Source organism: Schistocerca gregaria, chromosome X (assembly GCF_023897955.1).
Source record: "Schistocerca gregaria isolate iqSchGreg1 chromosome X, iqSchGreg1.2, whole genome shotgun sequence".
In the NCBI taxonomy this organism is placed as follows: domain Eukaryota; kingdom Metazoa; phylum Arthropoda; class Insecta; order Orthoptera; family Acrididae; genus Schistocerca; species Schistocerca gregaria.
Window position 1 is genome coordinate 750,514,126 of NC_064931.1, and position 23,330 is coordinate 750,537,455.

Below are 23,330 nucleotides of genomic sequence, written 5' to 3' on the forward strand. Positions count from 1 at the left end.
CTACCTGCCCGATTAAGAGATCTGACATTCCACGCTCCGACCCGTAGAACGCCAGTTTTCTTTCTCCTGATTACGACATCCTCTTGAGTAGTCCCCGCCCGGAGATCCGAATGGGGGACTATTTTACCTCCGGAATATTTTATCCAAGAGGATGCCATCATCATTTAATCATACAGTAAAGCTGCATGCCCTCGGGAAAAATTACGGCTGTAGTTTCCCCTTGCTTTCAGCCGTTCGCAGTACCAGCACAGCAAGACTGTTTTGGTTATTGTTACAAGGCCATATCAGTCAATCATCCAGACTGTTGCCCCTGCAACTACTGAAAAGGCTGCTGCCCCTCCTCAGGAACCACACGTTTGTCTGGCCTCTCAACAGATACCCCTCCGTTGTGGTTGCACCTACGGTACGGCTATCTGTATCGCTGAGGCACGCAAGCCTCCCCACCAGCGGCGAGGTCCATGGTTCATGGGGGGGGCTCTTCAGGGTATATACTGTGAAAAGTAATGGACCAATAACACATCCTTGGGGCACGCACGAAGCTACTTTTACGTTTGAAGCCTTCTCTCCGTTGAGAATGGCATGCTGTGTTTTGTTTGCAAGGAACTCTCCATTCCAATCGCACAAATGGTTTGATATTCGTACGCTTGGATTTTGTTCATAAGGCGGCCGTGCGAATCTGTCTCGCATGCCTTACGGAAATCAAGGAACACAGCATGTACCTGGCGCAGGTATCTACTGCTTTCTGGGTCTCGTGAACAAACAGAGCGAACTGGGATTGACTTGAGCATTGCTTTCGGAAGCCATGTTGATTCCTACAGAGGAGATTTTCGATTTCCAGAAGTGTCGTAGTACTCGAGCATAAACTTGTTCCATAATTCAACAACAGACCGATGTCATTGTGCTTCACGTTAGCCAGCTTGCATAGTGTTTACTGCGGAAACCTATCGAACTACATGTTTCAAGAAGGCGAGAGGTTAAAACTCCGCCCGCCCATCCAGATTTTGGTTTGCCATAGTTCCCCAAAATCAGTTAGAAGAATTACCGAATGGGATCGTTATGTAGTGCCACGGTGAATTTATTCCCTCACCCTTATGGAACCCTCGTATGGGGAATTTTCACATAGGATTAAATGGGACATCTGACCTCTTCGAACGATACGGTGGCCCGTATGTTTGCCTACAGCACATAAAGGCAGTTCACCACCACTACCAGCACCAACTTGTCGCTGGCAAATTGGCTCGATGAACTCTCCATAGGCAGAAGAGTACTTACCTCACCTGTAGAGGTCACCAGCTCCAATCTACTCAGTACATCAGGAACGCATTGAAAGGGATTTACGTACCTTGACACTGTCCCGAGCCAACGGCCTTGCCGCAGCGGCAACACCGGTTCCCGCCAGATCACCGATGTTAAGCGCTGTCGGGCTGGGCTAGCACTAGGATGGATGACCATCCGGTCTGCCGAGCGCTGTTGGCAAGCGGGGTGCACTCAGCCTGTGTGAGGCAAACTGAGGAGCTACTTGACTCAGAAGTAGCAGCTCCGGTCTCGTAAACTGACATACGTCCGGGAGAGCGGTGTGCTGACCACATGACCCTCCATATCCGCATTCAGAGACGCCTGCGGACTGAGGATGACACGGCGGCCGGTCGGTACCGTTGGGCCTTCCAAGGCCTGTACGGACGAAGCTTAGTAGTTTTAGACACTGTGCTGAGAGCTCTGTTAGCTGTGGGTATCTGCTCAGCGGCCAAGGACAAACGCATGTTAGAGCAGCTGTCGTTCTCAGACAGAAAGAGCTGTGCTGTGTATAATCCAGTAGTACCTATAATGGAACCATCTGTTCGAAGCACCTTTTCAGAAAATGCCTTTAGAAGCGTTTTGTGGGAAGTTACGTCATTTACCACTTACTAAATAGTAATTTTTGCAGTCTGTTGCTGGATGGTTGAAAAATTGAGTTATTAAAATATGAATGGAGAGCAAAGTTCCCTGTGTTATTTGGTTCTAGCAAGACTAAGAAGCGAGTGGTTGTGTAGCAGGCCAGACATAGTAATACTAGTGTGAGAGTACTGATCCGTATTAGTTTCCAGCACGGTTTTTACGTCGACTTAGACAGCTCACGGTGCTTGCACGTGTGAGCAGCTTCTAAGCATATCGTGTCTACTTGGTACCTGCTCTGACAGCAGTAGTCAGAAAGCGTGGAAGAAGGTTGTCAACCGACTGTAATAGCTACAGCGTGAAAGATTAAGATTATAAATCCTGTCACTGTCTGAACACTTGGTAGAGTCATTTAGTTTACTGGTCACCCTTTCATAGATTCAATGTCCGTATTCGCCTGAAACGAAAGAGTCATTTCCGATTTTATCGGCATTGACGAGCCAAATGCCTATCGGAAATAGCCGTGTTCTATTTGGTATTGTTTTGAAGATCAGTTGTGTGGGCCAGCGGTTAGTTTACTTCTTGTTCATAGTATACTGAGCCCGTACATACTGAATGCAGCCGGCCGCGGTGGCCAAGCGGTTCTAGGCGCTTCAGTCCAGAATAGCGCGACCGCTACGGTCGCAGGTCCGAATCCTGCCTCGGGCATGGATGTGTGTGATGTCATTAGGTTAATTAGGTTTAAGTAGTTCTAAGTTCTAGGGGACTGATGACCTCAGATATTAAGGTGCTCAGAGCTATTTGAACCATACTGAATGCAACTTAATGAAACAAACATTATAACAACATTTTAATAGGTGTAGCTCGAATCTGCTGCTACAGTTAAGATCGCTAATTTGCGGTGATGTCATAACATTCGATCCGGAGGTAGCCGATTGAATTCATCGATGCAGAAAGAATATGTATCACCAATTTAAAGTTGCAAGAGGAAGATATTTGGAGTAGGCTACATGTCCTGAGGACTAGAATCCTTCGCTACTGACATATTCACGAGAAGTTTCCATGAAGCGGCTGCAGTACATGAAAAATTGTAATTTTTATTTCATGTCATAAAAACAAGTATGCGCTAACGAAGCAAAACTACATCAGTTTCTAGGATTACTTTTTCAGTTAATCTTGTGCATTTTGCTTTCAAAAAGAAAAAAGAAACCACTGTACCGGATATCGCATTATAAAAATTACTACAGTTTCCCTTAGTTTATTTTGAGGATCAGAGAAAGGTGACATCAAGCAACCTCCACTATGGCATCATTTATTTATTTTGTCCATCTTCGTGCATTTTACATGCTACAGGTTTCCATATTATGTGTACAAAGCAATTTCTCTGTAAGAGTATTTGGTAGGGAAAGGAGCTGTAAAAGTAGTATCGTTTTTTGCAAACATTTGTGTCATGTCTTGGCTTTTGTAACAACCTTTCTTCGTAGTATACACGTTGTGACACTAAAAACATCAGAAGTCTATACCTACCGATATGTAGTTTTCTGTCATTTTGTTGTAATAAATCCTGAATTTACTGGAGCTTTGAAATATATACTTCATTGATTAGATAGTTCGTTCCATAAACCCACAATGAACAAATCCCTGAGGGTATGGAATGTCATAAAAACAAAAATACATAATAAATTTGCAAAGAACTGATACGCTAATGTTTCTTAGACAGATATTAAGTAAAATTGTCCTCAAGAACGTGAAAAATTTAAATTTTATACATTTTTTCTTTTACACATTAACTAAAAAGCTTACCGAAAACATTAACGTATACGTACTGAAGTGCGTATCTTAAGTCGAAACCTATTTTAGCCAAACATTCTAAAAAAAAAAAAAATACAAGGCCGATGTACTGCACTGAAGCCCTGCCGAAGGGAAGTATTAACAGCATGCATATTATAAGTTGCTTCTGCTAAGAAATTCATCAGTGCAGTAGGAGGATTTGACCACCAAAAAGCCCTTTAGGCTCCCCTTAACTGTACTTCATTACTAGATTAACTTATTATGGCTGGTTTCAAGCTATTAAAACATGGGTTCCTGAAGAATTAACACCTTTCTGCATCGAAATGAGTATATTTGTCTTCAGCGATATAGTTCATGTTCCTAATATCGACAACATCGATACTTACAGTGTATTCCTCTTCAAATCCGCCAATTCGTTTTGACATGACTACAGGCGTAAATCTTCAAATAAAAAATTAATTACGTACACTACAGGCCATTAAAATTGCTACATCAAGAAGAAATGCAGATGATAAACGGGTATTCATTGGACTAATATTTTATTCTAAAACTGACATGTGATTACATTTTCGCGCAATTTGGGTGCATAGATCCTGATAAATCAGTACCCAGAAAAACCACCTCTGGCCGTAATAACGGCCTTAATACGCTTTGGCATTGACTCAAACAGAGCTTGGATGGCGTGTACAGGTACAGCTGCCCATGCAGCTTCAACACGATAAGAAAGTTCATAAGGAGTAGTGACTGGCGTATTGCGACGAGCCAGTTTCTCGGCCTCCATTGACCAGACGTTCTCAGTTGGTGGGAGATCTGGAGAATGTGCTGGCCAGGGCAGCAGTCGAACATTTTCTGTATCCAGAAAGGCCCGTACAAGACCTGCAACATGCGGTCGTGTATTATCCTGCTGAAATGTAGGGTTTCGCAGAGATCGAATGAATGGTAGAGCCACGGGTCGTAACACATCTGAAATGTAACGTCCACTGTTCAATGTGTCGTCAATGCGAACAAGAAGTGACAGACGTGTAACCAATGGCACCCCATACCATCACACCGGGTGATACGCCAGTATGGCGATGACGAATACACGCTTCCAATGTGCTTTCACCGCGATGTCGCCCAACAAGGATGCGACCATCATGATGCTGTAAACAGAACCTGGATTCATCCGAAAAAATGACGTTTTGCCATTCGTGCACCCAGTTTCGTCGTTGTGTACACCATCGCAGGCGGTCCTGTCTATGATGCAGCGTCAAGGGTAACCGCAGCCATGGTCTCCAAGCTGATAGTCCATGCTCCTGCAAACGTCGTCGAACTGTTCGTGCAGATGGTTGTTGTCTTGCAAACGTCCCCATCTGTTGACTCAGGGATCGAGACGTGGTTGTACGATCCATTACAGGCATGTGGATAAGATGCCTGTCATATCGACTGCTAGTGATATGAGGCCGTTGGGATCCAGCACGGCGTTCCGTATTACCCTCCTGAACCCACCCTTTTCATATTCTGCTAGTAGTCATTGGATCTCGACCAACGCGAGCAGCAATGTTGCGATACGATAAACCGCAATCGCGATAGGCTACAATCCGACCTTTATCAGTCGGAAACGTGATGGTACGCATTTCTCCTCCTTACACGAGGCATCACAACAACCTTTTACCAGGAAACACCGGTCAACTGCTGCTTGTGTATGAGTAATCGATTGGAAACTTCCCTCATGTCAGCACGTTGTAGGTGTCGCCACCAACCTAATCATTTGCATATCGCAGCATCTTCTTCCAGTCTGTTAAATTTCGCGTCTGTAGCACGTCATCTTCGTTGTGTGGAAATTTTAATGGCCAGTAGTGTATATTTAATTTTTTCGAGGTGATAATAAAAATTTAGACTACCCCTCGTACTACTAACAATACTTCTAATCTGTGGCATCCGGCAACTAGGTCGATACTCAGCGATGACCGCTTTCAGTGACTCTGCTGGCAACTGGAAAGAGGCGGACCGTCACCTGGACATTGCTCCACGACACGCAGAATTGTGCTGTGCTTAAGTCTCTACCTCGAGTATACTTTACTTTAAATGAATTCGTAATTGCGAATAAGGACAACCATCAGCTGTAGAATGGAATGACGACAATGAAAATTTGTGCCGTACTGGGACTCGAACCCGGATTTCCCGCTTGTCGCGAGCGGTCGCCCTACCATACGACCATCCGTGCACGACTCACGACCAAACCCAAACTTCCATACGTCGTCAGCCGTGAGTCTACGACCAGTACTCGTACATCCATTATGATTATTCCCGTAAAGGTCAGACGTTGCACTGGAAAGTCGCTCGCCCGGTATTGACAGATAAATACGATATTGCTGTTCGTGTGTTATTCTGATTACGATGTAAGGTTCCTTTGGACACGCATAGGCACTGTAATATCTTATTTCTCTGCCGATACCGGGCAAGCGACTTTAAAGTCTTTAAAGTGCTACATCTGGCCTCTACGGGAATATACATACATAATTGGTGTAAGAGTTGCCGGCACGGTAGCTCAACGTGTTCGGTCAGAGGTTTAGCTGCGCTCTGTAATTAAAAAACTGAATTGTAATTAAAAAACTGAATGAAAGGATCAACAGTGAACTTGAACGGGTGTCATGGGACGTCCGCCCCGAACTATGCAACGAACTATATCGAACAACATGAGTAAAAAAGAAAAGGTAAGGTGACCGCTCTCGATAAGCGGGAAATCGGGGCTCGAGTCCGGGTCCCGCACAAATTTTCATTGCCGTCATTTCATTCTACAGTTGATGGTTGTCCGCATTCTCAATTGCGATTTCATTTAAAATATTGCATAATGGCTGTAGTCGCCCATGCATGCATGTCCAAAGGAACTTTGCATCGTAATCAGAATAACACAGGCACTGCAGTATCGTATACACACACACACACACACACACACACACACACACACACACACACACACACACACCAAAAAAAAGTTTTGCATCACCTCGGTTCCGAGAGTTCCGGAACTTGTACAGAAAATTGGAATAGAGTTCAACATAAACATCATTTACGCCCTTTTTATTGGTCATGAAAACCACACATTGCATGCTGTACCACCATACAGCGAGACCTTCAGAGGTGCTGGTCCACATTACTGCACACACCGGTACCTCTAATACCCAGTAGCACGTCCTCTTGCATTGATGCACGCCTATATTCGTCGTGGCGTACTACCAAAAAGTTCATCAAGGCACTGCTGGTCCAGATTGTCCCACTCCTCAATGGCGATTCGGCATATATCCCTCCTCGTGGTTGGCGGATCACGTCGTCCATAAACAGCCCTTGTCAATCTGTCCCACTCATGTTCGTCAGGGTTCATGTCTGGGGCTGGCCACTCTAGTCGAACGATGTCGTTATCCTGAAGGAAGTCATTCACAAGATGTGTACGCTGGGGGTGCGAATTGTCGTCCTTGAAGACGAATGCCTCACCAGTATGCTGCCGATATGGTTGCACTATCGGTCGGAGGATGGCATTTACGTGTCGTACAGCCGTTATGGCGCCTTCCATAACCACATGTGGCGTACGTCGGCCCCACATAATGCCACCCAAAAACAAAAGGGATCTCCACCTTGCTGCACTGGATGGACAACGCGTCTTAAGGCGTCCAGCCGGACCGGGTTACCTCCAAACGCGTCTCCGACGATTGTCTGGTTGAAGGCACATGTGACACTCACCGGTGAAGAGAACGTGATGCCAATCTTAAGCGGTCCATTCGGCATGTTGTTGGACCCATATATACCGCGCTGCATGGTGTCGTGGTTGCAAAGAAGGACCTCGCCATTGACACGGGACTGCAGTTGCGCAACATGTAGGCTATTGCGCACAGTTTGAGTCGTAACACGACGTCCTGTGGCTACACGAAAACCATTATTCGACATGGTGGCGTTACTGTCAGGGTTTCTCAGAGCCATAATCCGTAGGTAGCGGTCATCCACTGCAATAGTTGCCCTTGGGCGATCTGAGCGCGGCATGTCATAGACAGTTCCTGTCTCTCTGTATCTCCACTATGTCCGAACAACATCGCCTTGGTTCACTCCGGGGCGCCTGGACACTTCCCTTGTTGAGAGTCCTTCCTGGCACAAAGTAACAATACGGACACGAGCGAACCGTTGTATTGACTGTCTAGGCTTGGTTAAACTACAGCCAACACGAGCCGTGTACTTCCTTCCTGGTGGAATGACTGGAAATGATCGGCTGTCGGACCCTCTCCTTCTAATAGGCGCTGCTCGTGCATGTTTGTTTACATCTTTGGACGGGTTTAGTGACATCTCTGAACAGTCAAAGTGCCTGTGTCTGTGATACAATATCCACAGTCAACATCTTTCTTCAGGAGTTCTGGGAACTGGGGTGATGAAAAACTTTCTTCCATGTGTTCACTTTTCTTTCGTGACCTGGGCTGTTCATTCGATTTCAACTGGACTACGTTTTGAGTTGTTGTTCTGTGGATTAATGACGGACTAGCTTGAGCAGTGACTATCTGAATGATTCTGTCGGTGTATTCTTCAATTTACGATGACCAAACGTGGGCTGCAGTTGTGATCTATCGAGTGATTACAGTGTGGCTGTATTTTCTCTGTTGCGCCACAGCAGATGTATTAAATACGCATCTTATTGTCTGAACGATGGAGATTTCCATAGAGTGTGGCGTCAACATCGTGTACAGCTCGGTACGGTAGCGCTAGTTTCCATGAAGAAATACGATATTGCAGTGCCTGTGTTTTTAACGTCCAAAAGAACTGCAGCGACTACAGCCGCTGTGAAATACACGAATACAGCTGATGGTTGTATGTATTCGCAACGGCGAATATGTTTCATGTATCCGTGGAGAAAGAGTAATCTTTCGGACGGCTCATCGTTTAAATGAGTGCTACATAGCACAAAAATCTCCATAGTCGCTGTATTTTAAGTCCTCAACTGTTTGTCAGACGTACAGAAGAATTATATCAATTAATTTATCTCTTACAGATCTGCTATTCTGATATAAAGAAATACTATAACACCAGTATAAAAAAGTTTATGCCTGTAACGTGGTGATAAATGATGGTTAGACACATTCGTGTTCGCATCATGAACCCTGGTCGCTATTTCTCTAAGTGAAAAGGGACTGCGAAAAGGTTTTTTGAGGTAACACAGTTGGGCGCCTCATCCAGTATATGGTTGACAAACAATACGATTGATACACACTTTTTTTTATTTTAACACTTGTCACAAAGGAAACACAAGTTTTACTCCGTATTAAAATATATGAAGCTTGCGCGCTTCCTTGGAGCGCTAAAAACTTTTGCCAGATGTGCACCTGCGTATCGGAAATGCGCAGCTGACACTGTCGCAAACGAAAATGAAGCGAGTGCGGCGTGTAGGCGATAGCCCGCATTGCGGTAATAACGGGGAAATGGCGTTAACACTCTCATTAAGAGACCACCGTAAATTCTGGCAGCGATGATCGGATGCAGTAATTGGCTTTTAATTGCTAAATTTGCTTGTAATTGCCGTCAACGTAATCGACGGAACTCAATTCCTGATCACGGCAATATGCTGTGTGACACGTTACAGTGCTTATCTGGGCTAACATGAGCTAAGCAAAATGAAAAGGGCTATGCAGTCTTCTTTCCTACCATCCCATCGTAGTATTTTATGTCGTTGTATTGTTGTTGGTTCTGAACAGTGAATATACTTAAAAATAGGACAGTTCACTTATTAATTTCACGATAGCTAAAATTACAATCTAGGCATGTACCATTTTTTAATTTGTAAGTATGTTTGCAGAGAACATTGTGATGACCTAGAACATTGCATTGTACAATCGCTTCGCAAACTTTTCCGCAGTCGCTTACGTCATTGCATTACCTGCGTGTTATCTGTACCCTTGTCCCGTGTGCTCCGACAACGTTACCAGAGAAGCCAGAGACTCGTATTTGGTTCTTTGAGGGAATCCGTATGTATTGGAATGAAATGCTCTTCCGTTTTCTTTCTTACCGAGTTTTATGTAATCTCAACAGTCAGAACATTACATGTGAAGTAATTTTTTGTCATTTAGGGTGATGCTTATTTCATCTGTCCTGCCTGCCTGTAGCACAAAGTCTGTGATTATCATGTAATCAGAGTTTATACAAGTAATGTACACGAGAGCAAACTCGCGTGAATTCGTATAGATGTAAAAGAAAAAAGTGCTTAATCTATGCTATGCGACAAGATGACATCAGGTCTGCTAAGAATTGCAGTAGGTTGTAGTACGTACCAGTGTTGCGCATTGTGAGTTTGTCAACTTGTATGACGCATGGAATTGTTTACTCGCCACAACCTAGTGCTTTGCTGAGACACCGCTAAACCATATTACTTTTTTTTAAATAAATAATATAATTCGCATTCTTAGTTGAGGTAGGTAATGCAACCATAGGTGGCGCTCAACTCACAGGTAGCCTGTTCAAAACATGTTGGTCGAAGAAATTGTTTTCACCAGAGGAGAAAGTTCCTGATACCCAGACTTTTCACCAGTGTCTTGAGTTAAATTCCAAACCTCTCTGCAGTGCCTCATGCAGTGAGGACGTGTAACACTGCTGATGGTGATCCATCCATCGGATGGGTCTGTGACGTTCTTCGGTCCCCTTGGTTCTATTAGAGATGAATAGACTAAGTCCCAGCACCCTCTCCCTTTCCTTCACCCATAAAAACACAACACAAAACAGTCATTCACCCAACATAGATACCAGTTAGATTTCTTAACAGATCGGAGAAAGGTAATGGCAAGCTACCTTCACTATGACGTCACTTACACACATCAAAAAAAGTTTTGCATCACCCCGGTTCCCAGAACTCCTGAAGATAGATGTTGACTGTGGATATTGCATCACAGACACAGTCCCTTCGACTGTTCATAGATGTCACTAAATCCGCACAAAGATGGAAACAACCATGCATGACCAGCGCCTATTAGACGGAGGGGTTCCGACAGCCGATAAGTTCGTCATTCCACCAGGAAGAAGGTACACGGCTTGTGTTGCCTGTAGTTCAACCATGCCTAGAAGGTCAATAGCGCAAATCGATCGTGTCCACATTGTTAATTTGTGCCAGGGAGGGCTCTCAGCAAGGGAGGTGTCCAGGTGTCTCGGAGTGAACCAAAGCAATGTTGTTCGGACATGGAGGAGACACAGAGAGACAGGAACTGTCGATGACATGCCTCACTCAGACCGCCCAAGGGCCACTTCTGCAGTGGATGACCGCTACCTACGGATTACGGCTTGGAGGAACCCTGAGAGCAATGCTACCATGTTGAATAATCCTTTTCGTGCACCCACAGGATGTCGTGTTACGACTCAAACTTTGCGCAATAGGCTGCATGATGCGCAACTTCACTCCCTACGTCCCTGGCGAGGTCCATGATATCAACATCGCCCAATTTGAGTGTCCAGCATGTTCCCCACACATGAACCCTATCGAACATGCCAGGGATATATTGAAAAAGGCTGTTTATGGACGACGTGACCCACCACCCACTCTGAGGTATCTACACCAAATCGCTGTTGAGTAGTGGGACAATCTGGACCAACAGTTCCTTGATGAACTTGTGGATAGTATGCCACTACAAACACAGGCATGCATCACTGCAAGGGGACATGCTACTGGGTATTAGAGGTGCCGGTGTGGACAGCAATGTGGACCACCACCTCTGAAGGTCTCGCTGTATGGTGGTACAACATGCAATGTGTGGTTTTCATTAGCAATAAAAAAGGGCGTAAATGATGTTTATGTTGACCTCTATTCCAATTATCTGTACAAGTTCCGGAACTCTCGGAACCGAGGCGATGCAAAACTTTTTCTGATGTGTGTATTTATTTTATGCATTCGCGCATTTTGCATACCACAGATATCAATATCCTTTGTACAAAGGAATTTCTCCGCAAGAGCATTTAGTAGAAAAAGGGGCTGTGAAAATAGGCATCACAAGAATTTATTTCGGTTAGCAAATACTTGACCCAGTCTAATTCTCTACTTACGTAGTTTGTGTAACATTTCCGCGTTAGTTTTAGACAATGCTAATGAAAAGTAGTATAGCTGAGATACAGTCAGTGAACTGGGTGATTATAATTAAACTGCAGCTACTTACAGAGGTTCAGTGTGGCCTGTAATTATTGCATGTCAGCAAAAATTCCTAAATTTAGCATAGTGTCGCTCTTTTAATTTTGTACAAATATTGGGTGTGTAAATGACAACAACTCAAAAATGGTTTGTGTTGTGGCTGAGACTGACATGTTTCAGTTTCAGCATTTTCTTTGTATCTAGGAATTAATCTTCACTCTGCTATATTCATCCAACTTATTGTTTTTTATTTACTTTCTGGAATTTTACTGTCCTGTTATTTGACATTCTGGTTCCTCTGATTTCATAGTTTGATCTTTTAACAATATATGCTGTAAATCTGTTTGACAAATGTTTAAATAAATGTAGTGTGTCTCAAGGATCATGGTCATGGTTGTGGTCAGAGTTGGTTTAAGTTATGCTGTGCTCACCTCAATGTGATTTTGCAGCCCTCCAATCTAATGTGACCCATACTCACTGCAAAGCTGACTGGAACATTAAATGTACTATTATAGCACACATGCAGAGTTTGTAGTGGTATTTTATAGCCTGCAGTACTGGTACAGGCAGCCATGTGAATAATTTTGACTCCTGTTTGCTAAATTGTTTTATCACTCAAGAAATATCTATTGCCTTTCTTCATTGTGTTGTAGTGCTTCCAACTCCAGCATAAGATCCTTGGCCACAAAAGCGTGCACAAAGTGTTTTGTGCAGACACTTTTTAAATTTGTTGAAAATATTCCAATGCTGCTTTTGCACTAGGGCCTCATTGTGGTGTTTGGTAAGGGAGGATGTTATGAGCATAAAGACAGTTGCCTCTGTTTTTGAAGAGGGGCTCCATCATTAAGTAGCAGAATCATCATCATTTTCTCGGACCTTTGTCCCACTCCAATGTGGGGTCAACCCTGTTACTATGGATTTGGTAATGTTAGTGTCAGAGGGTGTCTGGACGCCCTTCTTTTCACCACCCTGTAACTCCCTATCACCCTACCTGCCAGGACGGAATTAGTGTACCCCAGCTGTCTGCACCTAGTGTTAGCCATGATAGAGTGCAAACGTTTTTCAAATGTCTGTGAATTGTGTAACTGAGGCGGGACGAGGTGACCAGCCCAGTATTCACCTAGTGGGATGTGTAAAACCGCCAATAAATCACATCCAGGCTGGCCGGCACACCAGCCCTTGTCATTAATCCACTGCGTGTATTCAATTCGGTGCTGGCGCACCTACCACAGTCCAGGAAGCAGCACATTAGTGCCCTTGGCTAACCTGGCAAGTGTCATTGAGTAGCAGAATACAGTTCTGAATATTGGGAGTCAAAAACTAACTTTGGTGATCCTTTGTATTAATATATGATGTCCAGAAATCCATTACACTTTTTTTCGGTGTTGTAATACAAGGAACTCAGGATTCAGAGGTGTGAATTCGAAGGTCACAGGTGGTCCATGGCTCATGCAGGGAAGAGAACAAATTCCATTGAATACAAGTTTTAGAATCAAAATGGAAATATGTTTCAGGTTTCTATTTATGATATGCACTGATACTTCTAAATTGTGTATTTTTTTGTTTTTCATCTTACAGAATACGAAATACTCTTACACATTCCAACCAATCTCCTACTGTTAACCTATTGCCTATACATACAGAGTGTTAATATGACACACATTCTATGTAATGCAAATTTGTTTCAGTCATGTAACACAAACTTCTTCATGGCTGCCACCAGCTGAAACTTGGACAGACAGGGGTAATGGCTTCCCTTACGGATGGGAGGAAGCCATTGACACAAATGGAAAGACATATTTCATCAAGTAAGTGCAAGGTTAAAAACTTATATACCAAAGTTTTATTTTGTAAATTACATATTGGTCATTTACAGCTCAGTACCTCAACTGTTCAGTGAGTTGTTACTTTTATTTCTATAATTACATTATTCGTATTCCCCATAGAGGTATGTGTAGTGTGTGGAAAGAAGTCAAGAATGTCAATTTTAAGTGCAGTACAACAAAATGACTTAATATTATGAAATAATATTGTTTTATTGTGCTGATATTAATTATAGAATAACCTAAAATATTAATTTAGAGTTTCTGTGATAATAGTCTTCAACGAAGTAGAAGGAGTTGTCGAATAGGTTTTCTTTATTTCATTATTAAGCTCCACTGTACTACCTGTAAGACATTTAATATGCTCTGGTAGGCTGTTTAATGAACAAATGTAACCCTGAGTTGCATCAGATACACTGTAATTTCTTTTCTTTGGTGGGAACAGCCTATTTTTGAGCATAGCTGAACTGAGTTATTGAAGTCTGTACATAATTGCCAGTACCTTGACAATATACAGGATGGCCCATTTATCTTGACCACCCTAAATAACTGTTTGACCAGATGCAAATTTCAAAATGTTTCAAGCAAACATTCTTTCGCCATCAGGGGGACATCAGTCAGCACGATTGCCTTCATTGTAGCTTCTCATTGGTAAGGATGGAACTGGTGACATGTAAGAAAACGATGTACACTGGTTTTAGGAATGCCAATCTCATGTTCAAGCTGTCGTGTGCTCACATGTAGATTCATAGCAGCAGAAGTGAGAACAGTAACTTCTGCAGCTTCGTCTGTGTGAGTGCAACGACGATTGTGTTGTTGTGAGTTGAAACTTCCCACTTCAATAAAGCATCACAACAAGACAAGACAACAGCCATTGGGTTCTTGTCAGGATATCACTCTCTGTACAGTTCCGCTGCCTGTGTAGCTTTTTGTCTATCTTCGACAATAACAACAACAATAAAAGAAACATTATGTCGATGCAGTTTGTAGGAAGGACAGCCTTTACTCTATGCATACTCTACACAACAGTATTTAAAAGAATTAAACTACAGTACTAAATGTACTCATACATAAGAAAACAGTATTGCAATTACTGTTATGCTAACTTACATTCCCCATAGATGAGTAGCATTTCTACATTCTCTCCATTGGTGTACATTCTATTCGCACAAATCTTCAACTGACGATGATTGACAGAATGATGGGTATGCATTCTACTTATGTTTACATTTGTCCTCTGTCAATGTCAGCACGTGGATGTGTTCCATTACCCCTGGTACCTGCACTAAGCACTGGGAGAGTCAACATCAATGTTGTGTTATGTAATTAATAACATAATGTTTCAGTGAATGGTACACTGTGATACATTTTTGAATAGGTCTTTAGGAGGGGAATTGAATACTGAACAAAAAATACAGGATTCAATTTAAAAAAGTCATACCGCTGTTCATACCTTTGTAAAAAACAAAGCTACAATGAAGGCAATCATGCTGATTGACGTCCTCCTGATGGCTAAAGAACATTTGCTTGAAACATTTTGTAATTTACATATGGAGAAACAGTTATTTAGGATGGTAAAGATAAATGGCACACCCTGTATATTAAAGTATTTTACTTTGGTTTGGTTTTTCTACAGTTTTTCTCTGTGGTGAGAGATTTAAAAACGCAACTGAAGAAACTGAATTACTTCTTTGACATTTCATGCACAGTGTGGCGATTACATTGGAAGGACTGGTTTTGATTAGTGCAGTTGATCACTGTTCCAAAAGAGCAGCTGTAGGAGTGTACTGTTTAGATTAATGGCAGAAAAGTGTGCACAATGCTTAAATTGACAGGTGATACTAATTTACACTGGAAAACTGTAAAATTAATTCTACTTTACATTAGTTTTTGTTTAGTAATAGCAACTAACATTTTTTTTAAAAATTCCACGTCAAAAGTGGTAATAAGGAAGAGGAGGAGGAGATGGAGGAGATTAATGTTTAACGTCCCGTCGACAACGAGGTCATTAGAGACGGAGCGCAAGCTCGGGTGAGGGAAGGATGGGGAAGGAAATCGGCTGTGCCCTTTCAAAGGAACCATCCCGACATTTGTCTGAAGTGATTTAGGGAAATCACGGAAAACCAAAATCAGGATGGCCGGAGACGGGACTGAACCGTTGTCCTCCCGAATGCGGGTCCAGTACACTAACCACTGCGAAAAGTGTTAATAATTGAGACTGCAACTAAATTAGTACCTTGATATGCAGAAAGTTCAAAATGACCACCTACTTCTTAATTTCACAAAAATTCATCAGCACAGTCCTAGATGCAAGAACTTTGATTTTCTGCTGTTAACATCATTTTTATTTTTACTCTCCTTAATTTACTAGATATTTTACTTGTAGCATTGAGAAATTAAAGTGTCCTATGTGGACAACATGTTATTTTTGCATTAATGTAGCTGAAATAAAGGTAAACAAGAAAAATAAAAAGTGAACAACAGAAGCTTAAAAGGTGAGCTTTATGTACAACTACTTGACTATTCTGTTGTAAGATTGCACATTGTCTACATCTACTTCCATATATAGTGTATGTCCTGTTTTGTTATTATCTGTCATTCCACTCATCTTTTTCTCCAATATGTCGGTTTCACCAGTCATCTTGTATGCTGTATTTAGTTGTGAATCACTTGGCATTAGCAGTTTGAACATTAAAGCTGTGCCGCCCGTTGTTGCTGAGTGGTTCCAGGTGCTTCAGTCCTGAACCGCACTGCTGATACAGTCACAGGTTTGAATCCGGCATTGGGCATGGATGTATGTAATTTAGTTAGGTTAGTTAGGTTTAAGTAGTTCTAAGTCTAGGGGACTGATGACCTCAGAAGTTAAGTCCCATAGTGCTTAGAGCCATACGAGAGCTGTGCCAATTGGAAATCATGTGTGCCTCTATTATGCTGATATTAGATTAAAATAAATGAAGTAACAGCAATGAAAATGTAAATATTAAAAAGAATTGGACCAGAGCCTCAGAATATTTTCATCTTCAGGGGCCGGCAGAAGGTTTCCATGATCATTTACAATTTGTTAGTGGGAACTGATGGCAACACCTGCTGACCAACTGCTTAATATCTACAGATTTTTTCATAGTAATCCAGACATTTGGATTATGGGGAAAAATTATGTTTTCCCCTTGCACTTTCCTCAGCTGTTTTGTTTTTCATGTTGTTTAAGACTTCACAGTAAGTTCTTTTTTGCAGTCATCTCAATAAAACTACAACATATGAAGATCCTCGTAAAGACTGGACAGAGGAACCACCTCAACCAAGAGAAGTGGAACTCAGCCGTCATCCTGAGTTGGGCTTCGGTTTTGTTGCTGGGAGTGAAAAACCTGTTATTGTAAGGTTGGTTAAACTGAAACAAATGTTTTCTTGCTACCAGCAAATATATCTTGTATGGCATAATCTGCACAAATGCCATGTAGATGCACATGATCTTACATTTGATTTCAGATGATTTTGCATACTGTTTAAATTACTGAATGCATGTATGCTGTTAAGTATGTAGCAAATTTCTAGTTTTTCAGTGTACAGCAATTAAGAAGTACTTGTACTGTGCAAGCTTGAACTATCAAAGAACATTTATTTTTCGCCTTCACTCTACATCAAGCCGAAAGATTCATTGCAGAAATAATCCTTAGGTAGTGATGAAATCATTCTGACATATCCTCTCTTTCACTATTAATAGTCCACCAAGTTAGAAAGAAGATTCTCTGTCAAATTTGGAAAGTAGGATAGCAGATGGAAGTCAATTTCTACTTTATTAATACATTATTTACTGAGGCTTATTGAAAAAATAGCATGAGAACAAAACAATAAACAGTATGAAGTATGCAGGTATGTGAATTGTTTAACAACACATATTTATCTTGCAGGATCCTTGTGCAGTAACTTTTGGTACTGACAACCTGTACTCACTGTACTAAAGCATTTGTTGACTATCTGATACATTTATTTGGAAAACTCATTTTATTTTATTCCCCCATGAACCATGGACCTTGCCGTTGGTGGGGAGGCTTGCGTGCCTCAGCGATACAGATAGCCGTACTGTAGGTGCAACCACAACGGAGGGGTATCTGTTGAGAGGCAAGACAAACGTGTGTATCCTGAAGAGGGGCAGCAGCCTTTTTAGTAGTTGCAGGGGCAACAGTCTGGATGACTGACTGATCTGGCCTTGTAACAATAACCAAAACAGCCTTGCTGTGCTGGTACTGCGAACGGCTGAAAGCAAGGGGAAACTACAGCCATAATTTTCCCCAAGGGCATGCAGCTTTACTGTATGATTAAATGATGATGGTGTCCTCTTGGGTAAAATATTCCGGAGGTAAAATAGTCCCCCATTCGGATCTCCGGGTGGGGACTACTCAAGAGGATGTCGTTATCAGGAGAAAGAAAACTGGCATTCTACGGATCGGAGCGTGGAGTGCCCGATCTCTTAATCGGGCAGGTAGCATAGAAAATTTAGAAAGGGAAATGGAAAGGTTAAATTTAGATATAGTGGGAATTAGTGAAGTTCAGTGGCAGGAGGAACAAGACTTCTGGTCAGGTGACTACAGGGTTATAAACACAAAATCAAATAGGGGTAATGCAGGAGTAGGTTCAATAATGAATAGGAAAATAGGAATGCGGGTAAGCTACTACAAACAGCATAGTGAACACATTATTGTGGCCACGATAGATACGAAGCCCACACCTACTACAGTAGTACAAGTTTATATGCCAACTAGCTCTGCAGATGACGAAGAAATTGAAGAAATGTATGATCAAATAAAAGAAATTATTCAGATAGTGAAGGGAGATGAAAATTTAATAGTCATGGGTGACTGGAATTCGGTAGTAGGAAAAGGGAGAGAAGGAAACGTAGTAGGTGAATATGGACTGGGGCAAAGAAATGAAAGAGGAAGCCGCCTGGTAGAATTTTGCACAGAGCACAACTTAATCATAGGTAACACTTGGTTCAAGAATTATAAAAGAAGGCTGTATACATGGAAGAAGCCTGGAGATACTAAAAGATAACAGATAGATTACTTAATGGTAAGACAGAGATTTAGGAACCAGGTTTTAAATTGTAAGACATTTCCAGGGGCAGATGTGGACCCTCACCACAATCTATTGGTTATGACCTGTAGATTAAAACTGAAGAATCTGCAAAAAGGTGGGAATTTAAGGAGATGGGACATGGATAAACTAAAAGAACCAGAGGTTGTACAGAGTTTCAGGGAGAGCATAAGGGCGCAATAGCAATTGACAGGAATGGGGGAAAGAAATACAGTAGAAGAAGAATGGGTAGCTTTGAGGGATGAAGTAGTGAAGGCAGCAGAGGATCAAGTAGGTAAAAAACACGAGGACTAGTAGAAATCCTTGGGTAACAGAAGAAATATTGAATGTAATTGATGAAAGGAGAAAATATAAAAATGTAGTAAATGAAGCTGGCAAAAAGGAATACAAACGTCTCAAAAATAAGATCGACAGGAAGTGCAAAATGGCTAAGCAGGGATGGCTAGAGGACAAATGTAACGATGTAGAGCCTTATCTCACTAGGGATAAGATAGATACTGCCTACAGGAAAATTAAAGAGACCTTTGGAGAAAAGAGAACCACTTGTACGAATATCAAGAGCTCAGATGGAAACCGAGTTGTAAGCAAAGAAGGGGAAGCAGAAAGGTGGAAGGAGTATATGGAGGGTCTATACAAGGGTGACGTACTTGAGGACAATATTATGGAAATGGAAGAGGATGTAGATGAAGACGAAATGGGAGATACGATACTGCGTGTAGAGTTTGACAGAGCACTGAAAGACCTGAGTCGAAACAAGGCCCCGGGAGTAGACAACATTCCATTAGAACTACTGACGGCCTTGGGAGAGCCAGTCCTGACAAAACTCTACCATCTGGTGAGCAAGATGTATGAGACAGGCGAAATACCCTCAGACTTCAAGAAGAATATAATAATTCCAATCCCAAAGAAAGCAGGTGTTGACAGATGTGAAAATTACTGAACTATCAGTTTAATAAGTCACAGCTGCAAAATACTAACGCGAATTCTTTACAGACGAATGGAAAAACTATTAGAAGCCGACCTTGGGGAAGATCAGTTTGGATTCCATAGAAATGTTGGAACACGTGAGGCGATACTGACCCTACGAGTTATCTTAGAAGCTAGATTAAGGAAGGGCAAACCTAAATTTCTAGCATTTGTAGACTTAGAGAAAGCTTTTGACAATGTTGACTGGATTACTCTCTTTCAAATTTTAAAGGTGGCAGGGGTAAAATAAGGGAGCGAAAGGCGATTTACAATTTGTACAGAAACCAGATGGCAGTTATAAGAGTCGAGGGATACGAAAGGGAAGCAGTGGTTGGTAAGGGAGTCAGACAGGGTTGTAGTCTCTCCCCGATGTTATTCAATCTGTATATTGAGCAAGCAGTAAAGGAAACAAAAGACAAATTTGGAATAGGTATTAAAATCCATGCAGAAGAAATTAAAACTTTCAGGTTCGCCGATGACATCTTAATTCTGTCCGAGACAGCAAATGACTTGGAAGAGCAGTTGAACGGAATGGATAGTGTCTTGAAAGGAGGATATAAGATGAACATCAACAAAAGCAAAATGAGGATAATGGAATGTAGTCAAATTAAGTCGGGTGATGCTGAGGGAATTAGATTAAGAAATGAGACACTTAAAGTAGTAAAGGAGTTTTGCTATTTGGGGAGCAAAATAACTGATGATGGTCGAAGGAGAGAGGATATAAAACGTAGACTGGCCATGGCAAGGAAAGCGTTTCTGAAGAAGAGAAATTTGTTAACATCGAGTATAGATTTAAGTGTCAGGAAGTCATTTGTGAAATTATTTGTATGGAGTGTAGCCATGTATGGAAGTGAAACATGGACGATAAATAGTTTGGACAAGAAGAGAATAGAAGCTTTCGAAATGTGGTGCTACAGAAGAATGCTGAAGATTAGATGGGTAGATCACATAACTAATGAGGAAGTATTGAATCGGATTGGGGAGAAGAGAGTTTGTGGCACAACTTGACCAGAAGAAGGGATCGGTTGGTAGGACATCTTCTGAGGCATCAAGGGATCACCAATTTAGTATTGGAGGGCAGTGTAGAGGGTAAAAATCGTAGAGGGAGACCAAGAGATGACTACACTAAGCAGATTCAGAAGGATGTGGGTTGCAGTGGGTTCTGGGAGATGAAGCAGCTTGTACAGGATAGAGTAGCATGGAGAGCTGCATCAAACCAGTTTCAGGACTGAAGACCACAACAACAATAGAGCATAACAAAATAAAACCAATTTGAAAAGAGCATTTTAATCACTTACATATTGATCATTTGTGTGTACAAGTAAGTGATAGCTGTAAGCTACCAGGTCCTGTGAACACAGAGAACAATGCAAACGATACAAAACACAGTCACATCTCTAAGGTCATTTGCAAAAGTCCATTGTTAGATTTTCAAGGCATTTGATCTATATGCTGCATATAATGTATTTTTCATGCTCTGTAAATGTCACTTAAAAATGAGGTGCTCACTTGAAGGTTCCACAGTGAATCAGGTTGTCATGAAAGTAATGTTTAATAAACTAATACAGAATCCAGAGATTGTGCCAAGAAATGCATATCAAACAGTGAAAAATGTGAAAGATGTTCAGTGCTTCTGCGTGAGATCTTAAACATACTTAAAAGTTCTAAAAATCAATAAATAAGATTTGTTTGGATATGTTATGTTAATTTATTAATCAGTCTGTAAGATGAGGATTGCAGGAATAATAATTAGTTGATGTTCATACCCAAAACTTTAATTTTGTAAACCAGTTTTGAGATACGCACTGTGAACACAATGCTTCTACCTACAGTTACTTTTTATTAGCCCAGGTAGTCAATTACATTTTCAGAATCTGCAGTACAAGTCAGGTGATGTTATTTTCTTCGTTTTTCACATTAAAACTTGACAAATATATTTTCTTTCGTTCTTATGGTTTCCTCATCTGAAATTTAATTCTTATGTGGATAAATCACTGCAAGTTGCTAATAATGAGAGTTTATTGAATAAATAATAAAGTATTAGGAACTGTCACCAGTTTAGTCAAAGAAAATAAGAATGTTAATTTAACAAATGAGGACATTAAATGTGAGATACATTCAACTTGATCAATACCATCTCAAAGAAAATAACAAATTTGAGTCCATCTGTTCCAAAATATAAATCGAAATTATAAATTTAACATCCTGAACACTTGATACTGTAAGCTGTTACATAATTTTAGATGAGATAAATAAAATGACATTAATAATCATACAGTAGTGTTTTTCCTGTGTATTTAGGATGTGATATTTTTGTAAATGGTCACAATCAGTTTACATAACTCTTGGTGAACTGGCTATGGACTGTGGTACTTGTCTCTGTATGTTGTTCTCTTGGATGTATTTTTTGGCACACTAGTGCTTCCATGTTCTGAAAAGGGGAAATGACTGTCCAGGATACACTCTTGTCCTGTATCAGATCTAAACATACCATTGTGTCCTCTGTGATGAGAAACCTGGTAGCAGAGTGTGATTACAAGCAAGATACTTTAGTTTTAACTAATTTATTCACTGAAGAAAGAACAATATGTTGTACACACTGCACAACATTAAAAACATAAACGTTCTATCCACGTACATAGCATGATAAAGACTCTCCATTATTAAAGATGAAAATCTAACAAACAAATCATAGGGAGTGTAATATAGAACTGCTGTTCTTTCACTCTGCCTCATTTCTATATAATTCTGATCTGCAGCTTTACAGATTCCCAATGCCATGTGACAAGTTTCCAAGTTAATGTTTCCATAACAATTTTGTAAAACATGTCAACTATATGGTTTTCTGTAGAAATGTACTTTTCTATTTTCCTCTTCAAACATAAACCTCTAATAAACTCATAGTTATATACATATATTTTAGTCTTTCATGTTTCCTGTTTACAAAGAGAGGCAGTACAAGACTGATGGTATTTAAATTATAAGTTTTTAGTTTCAAAGGTGTTATGTAATGGAACAACTTCTGAAACCACAAATATTCTGCAACACAAGTTGCAAGTGTTAAAAATTCTGCTTCTGTAGAAGACAATGCTACAGAACTTTCGTTTTTTTAGTTCCTGAACTTACAGTGCTACCAGACAGCTGGATAGCATAACCTGATGTTGATTTTCTGTCTGAACTGTTAGCCCAGTTGGCATAAGCTTCATCAGTTTTATTTTTTCCACATTTTGATAAGGCATACATAATCTGCTGTCCCTTTTATGTAATGCATTATTCTATTTAAACATTACCATTGTGATTTCTTTGGACCACTTTGATAATGACTGAAATAAGTAACAGCATAGCTTAAATCAGGTCATGTGTTTTAGTTACATAAAGCAAACATCTTATTAATTCTGTATAACGCACTTTCTCATGACATCTCTTCCCATCCTCAACATCTCTGTAATTAAATTCTACAGGTGTGTTAACTGGCTTGCATACATTCATACCAAACCTCATAAGCAGATTTTACAAATAATTTTTGACCCAAAATTATTCCCTCCTCCCTCTTATTTATATGAATTTCCAAGAATGGTATCTAATCTCCCAAATCTTTCATTTTAATTTTACTTCTTAAAGCTAAATTGAATTCTTTAATTTTCGTCTTATCATTTCTTAAAATG

The 23,330-nt window shown here is 41.0% G+C and overlaps 1 protein-coding gene and 1 pseudogene across 2 annotated transcripts in view; both read left to right on the forward strand.

The window, feature by feature from the left end:
- The window catches only part of LOC126299428 (uncharacterized), a 296,023-nt gene that overhangs the window by 204,739 nt on the left and 67,954 nt on the right, over nucleotides 1-23,330 (forward strand). For both annotated transcript variants that reach the window (XM_049991327.1, XM_049991328.1), the window contains exons 3-4: nucleotides 13,474-13,593; nucleotides 16,843-16,986. In XM_049991327.1, the coding sequence (XP_049847284.1) occupies nucleotides 13,474-13,593; nucleotides 16,843-16,986 (264 nt within the window). The remainder of the gene's footprint in view (nucleotides 1-13,473; nucleotides 13,594-16,842; nucleotides 16,987-23,330) is intronic.
- LOC126299739 (5S ribosomal RNA) lies at nucleotides 1,359-1,476 on the forward strand (annotated as a pseudogene).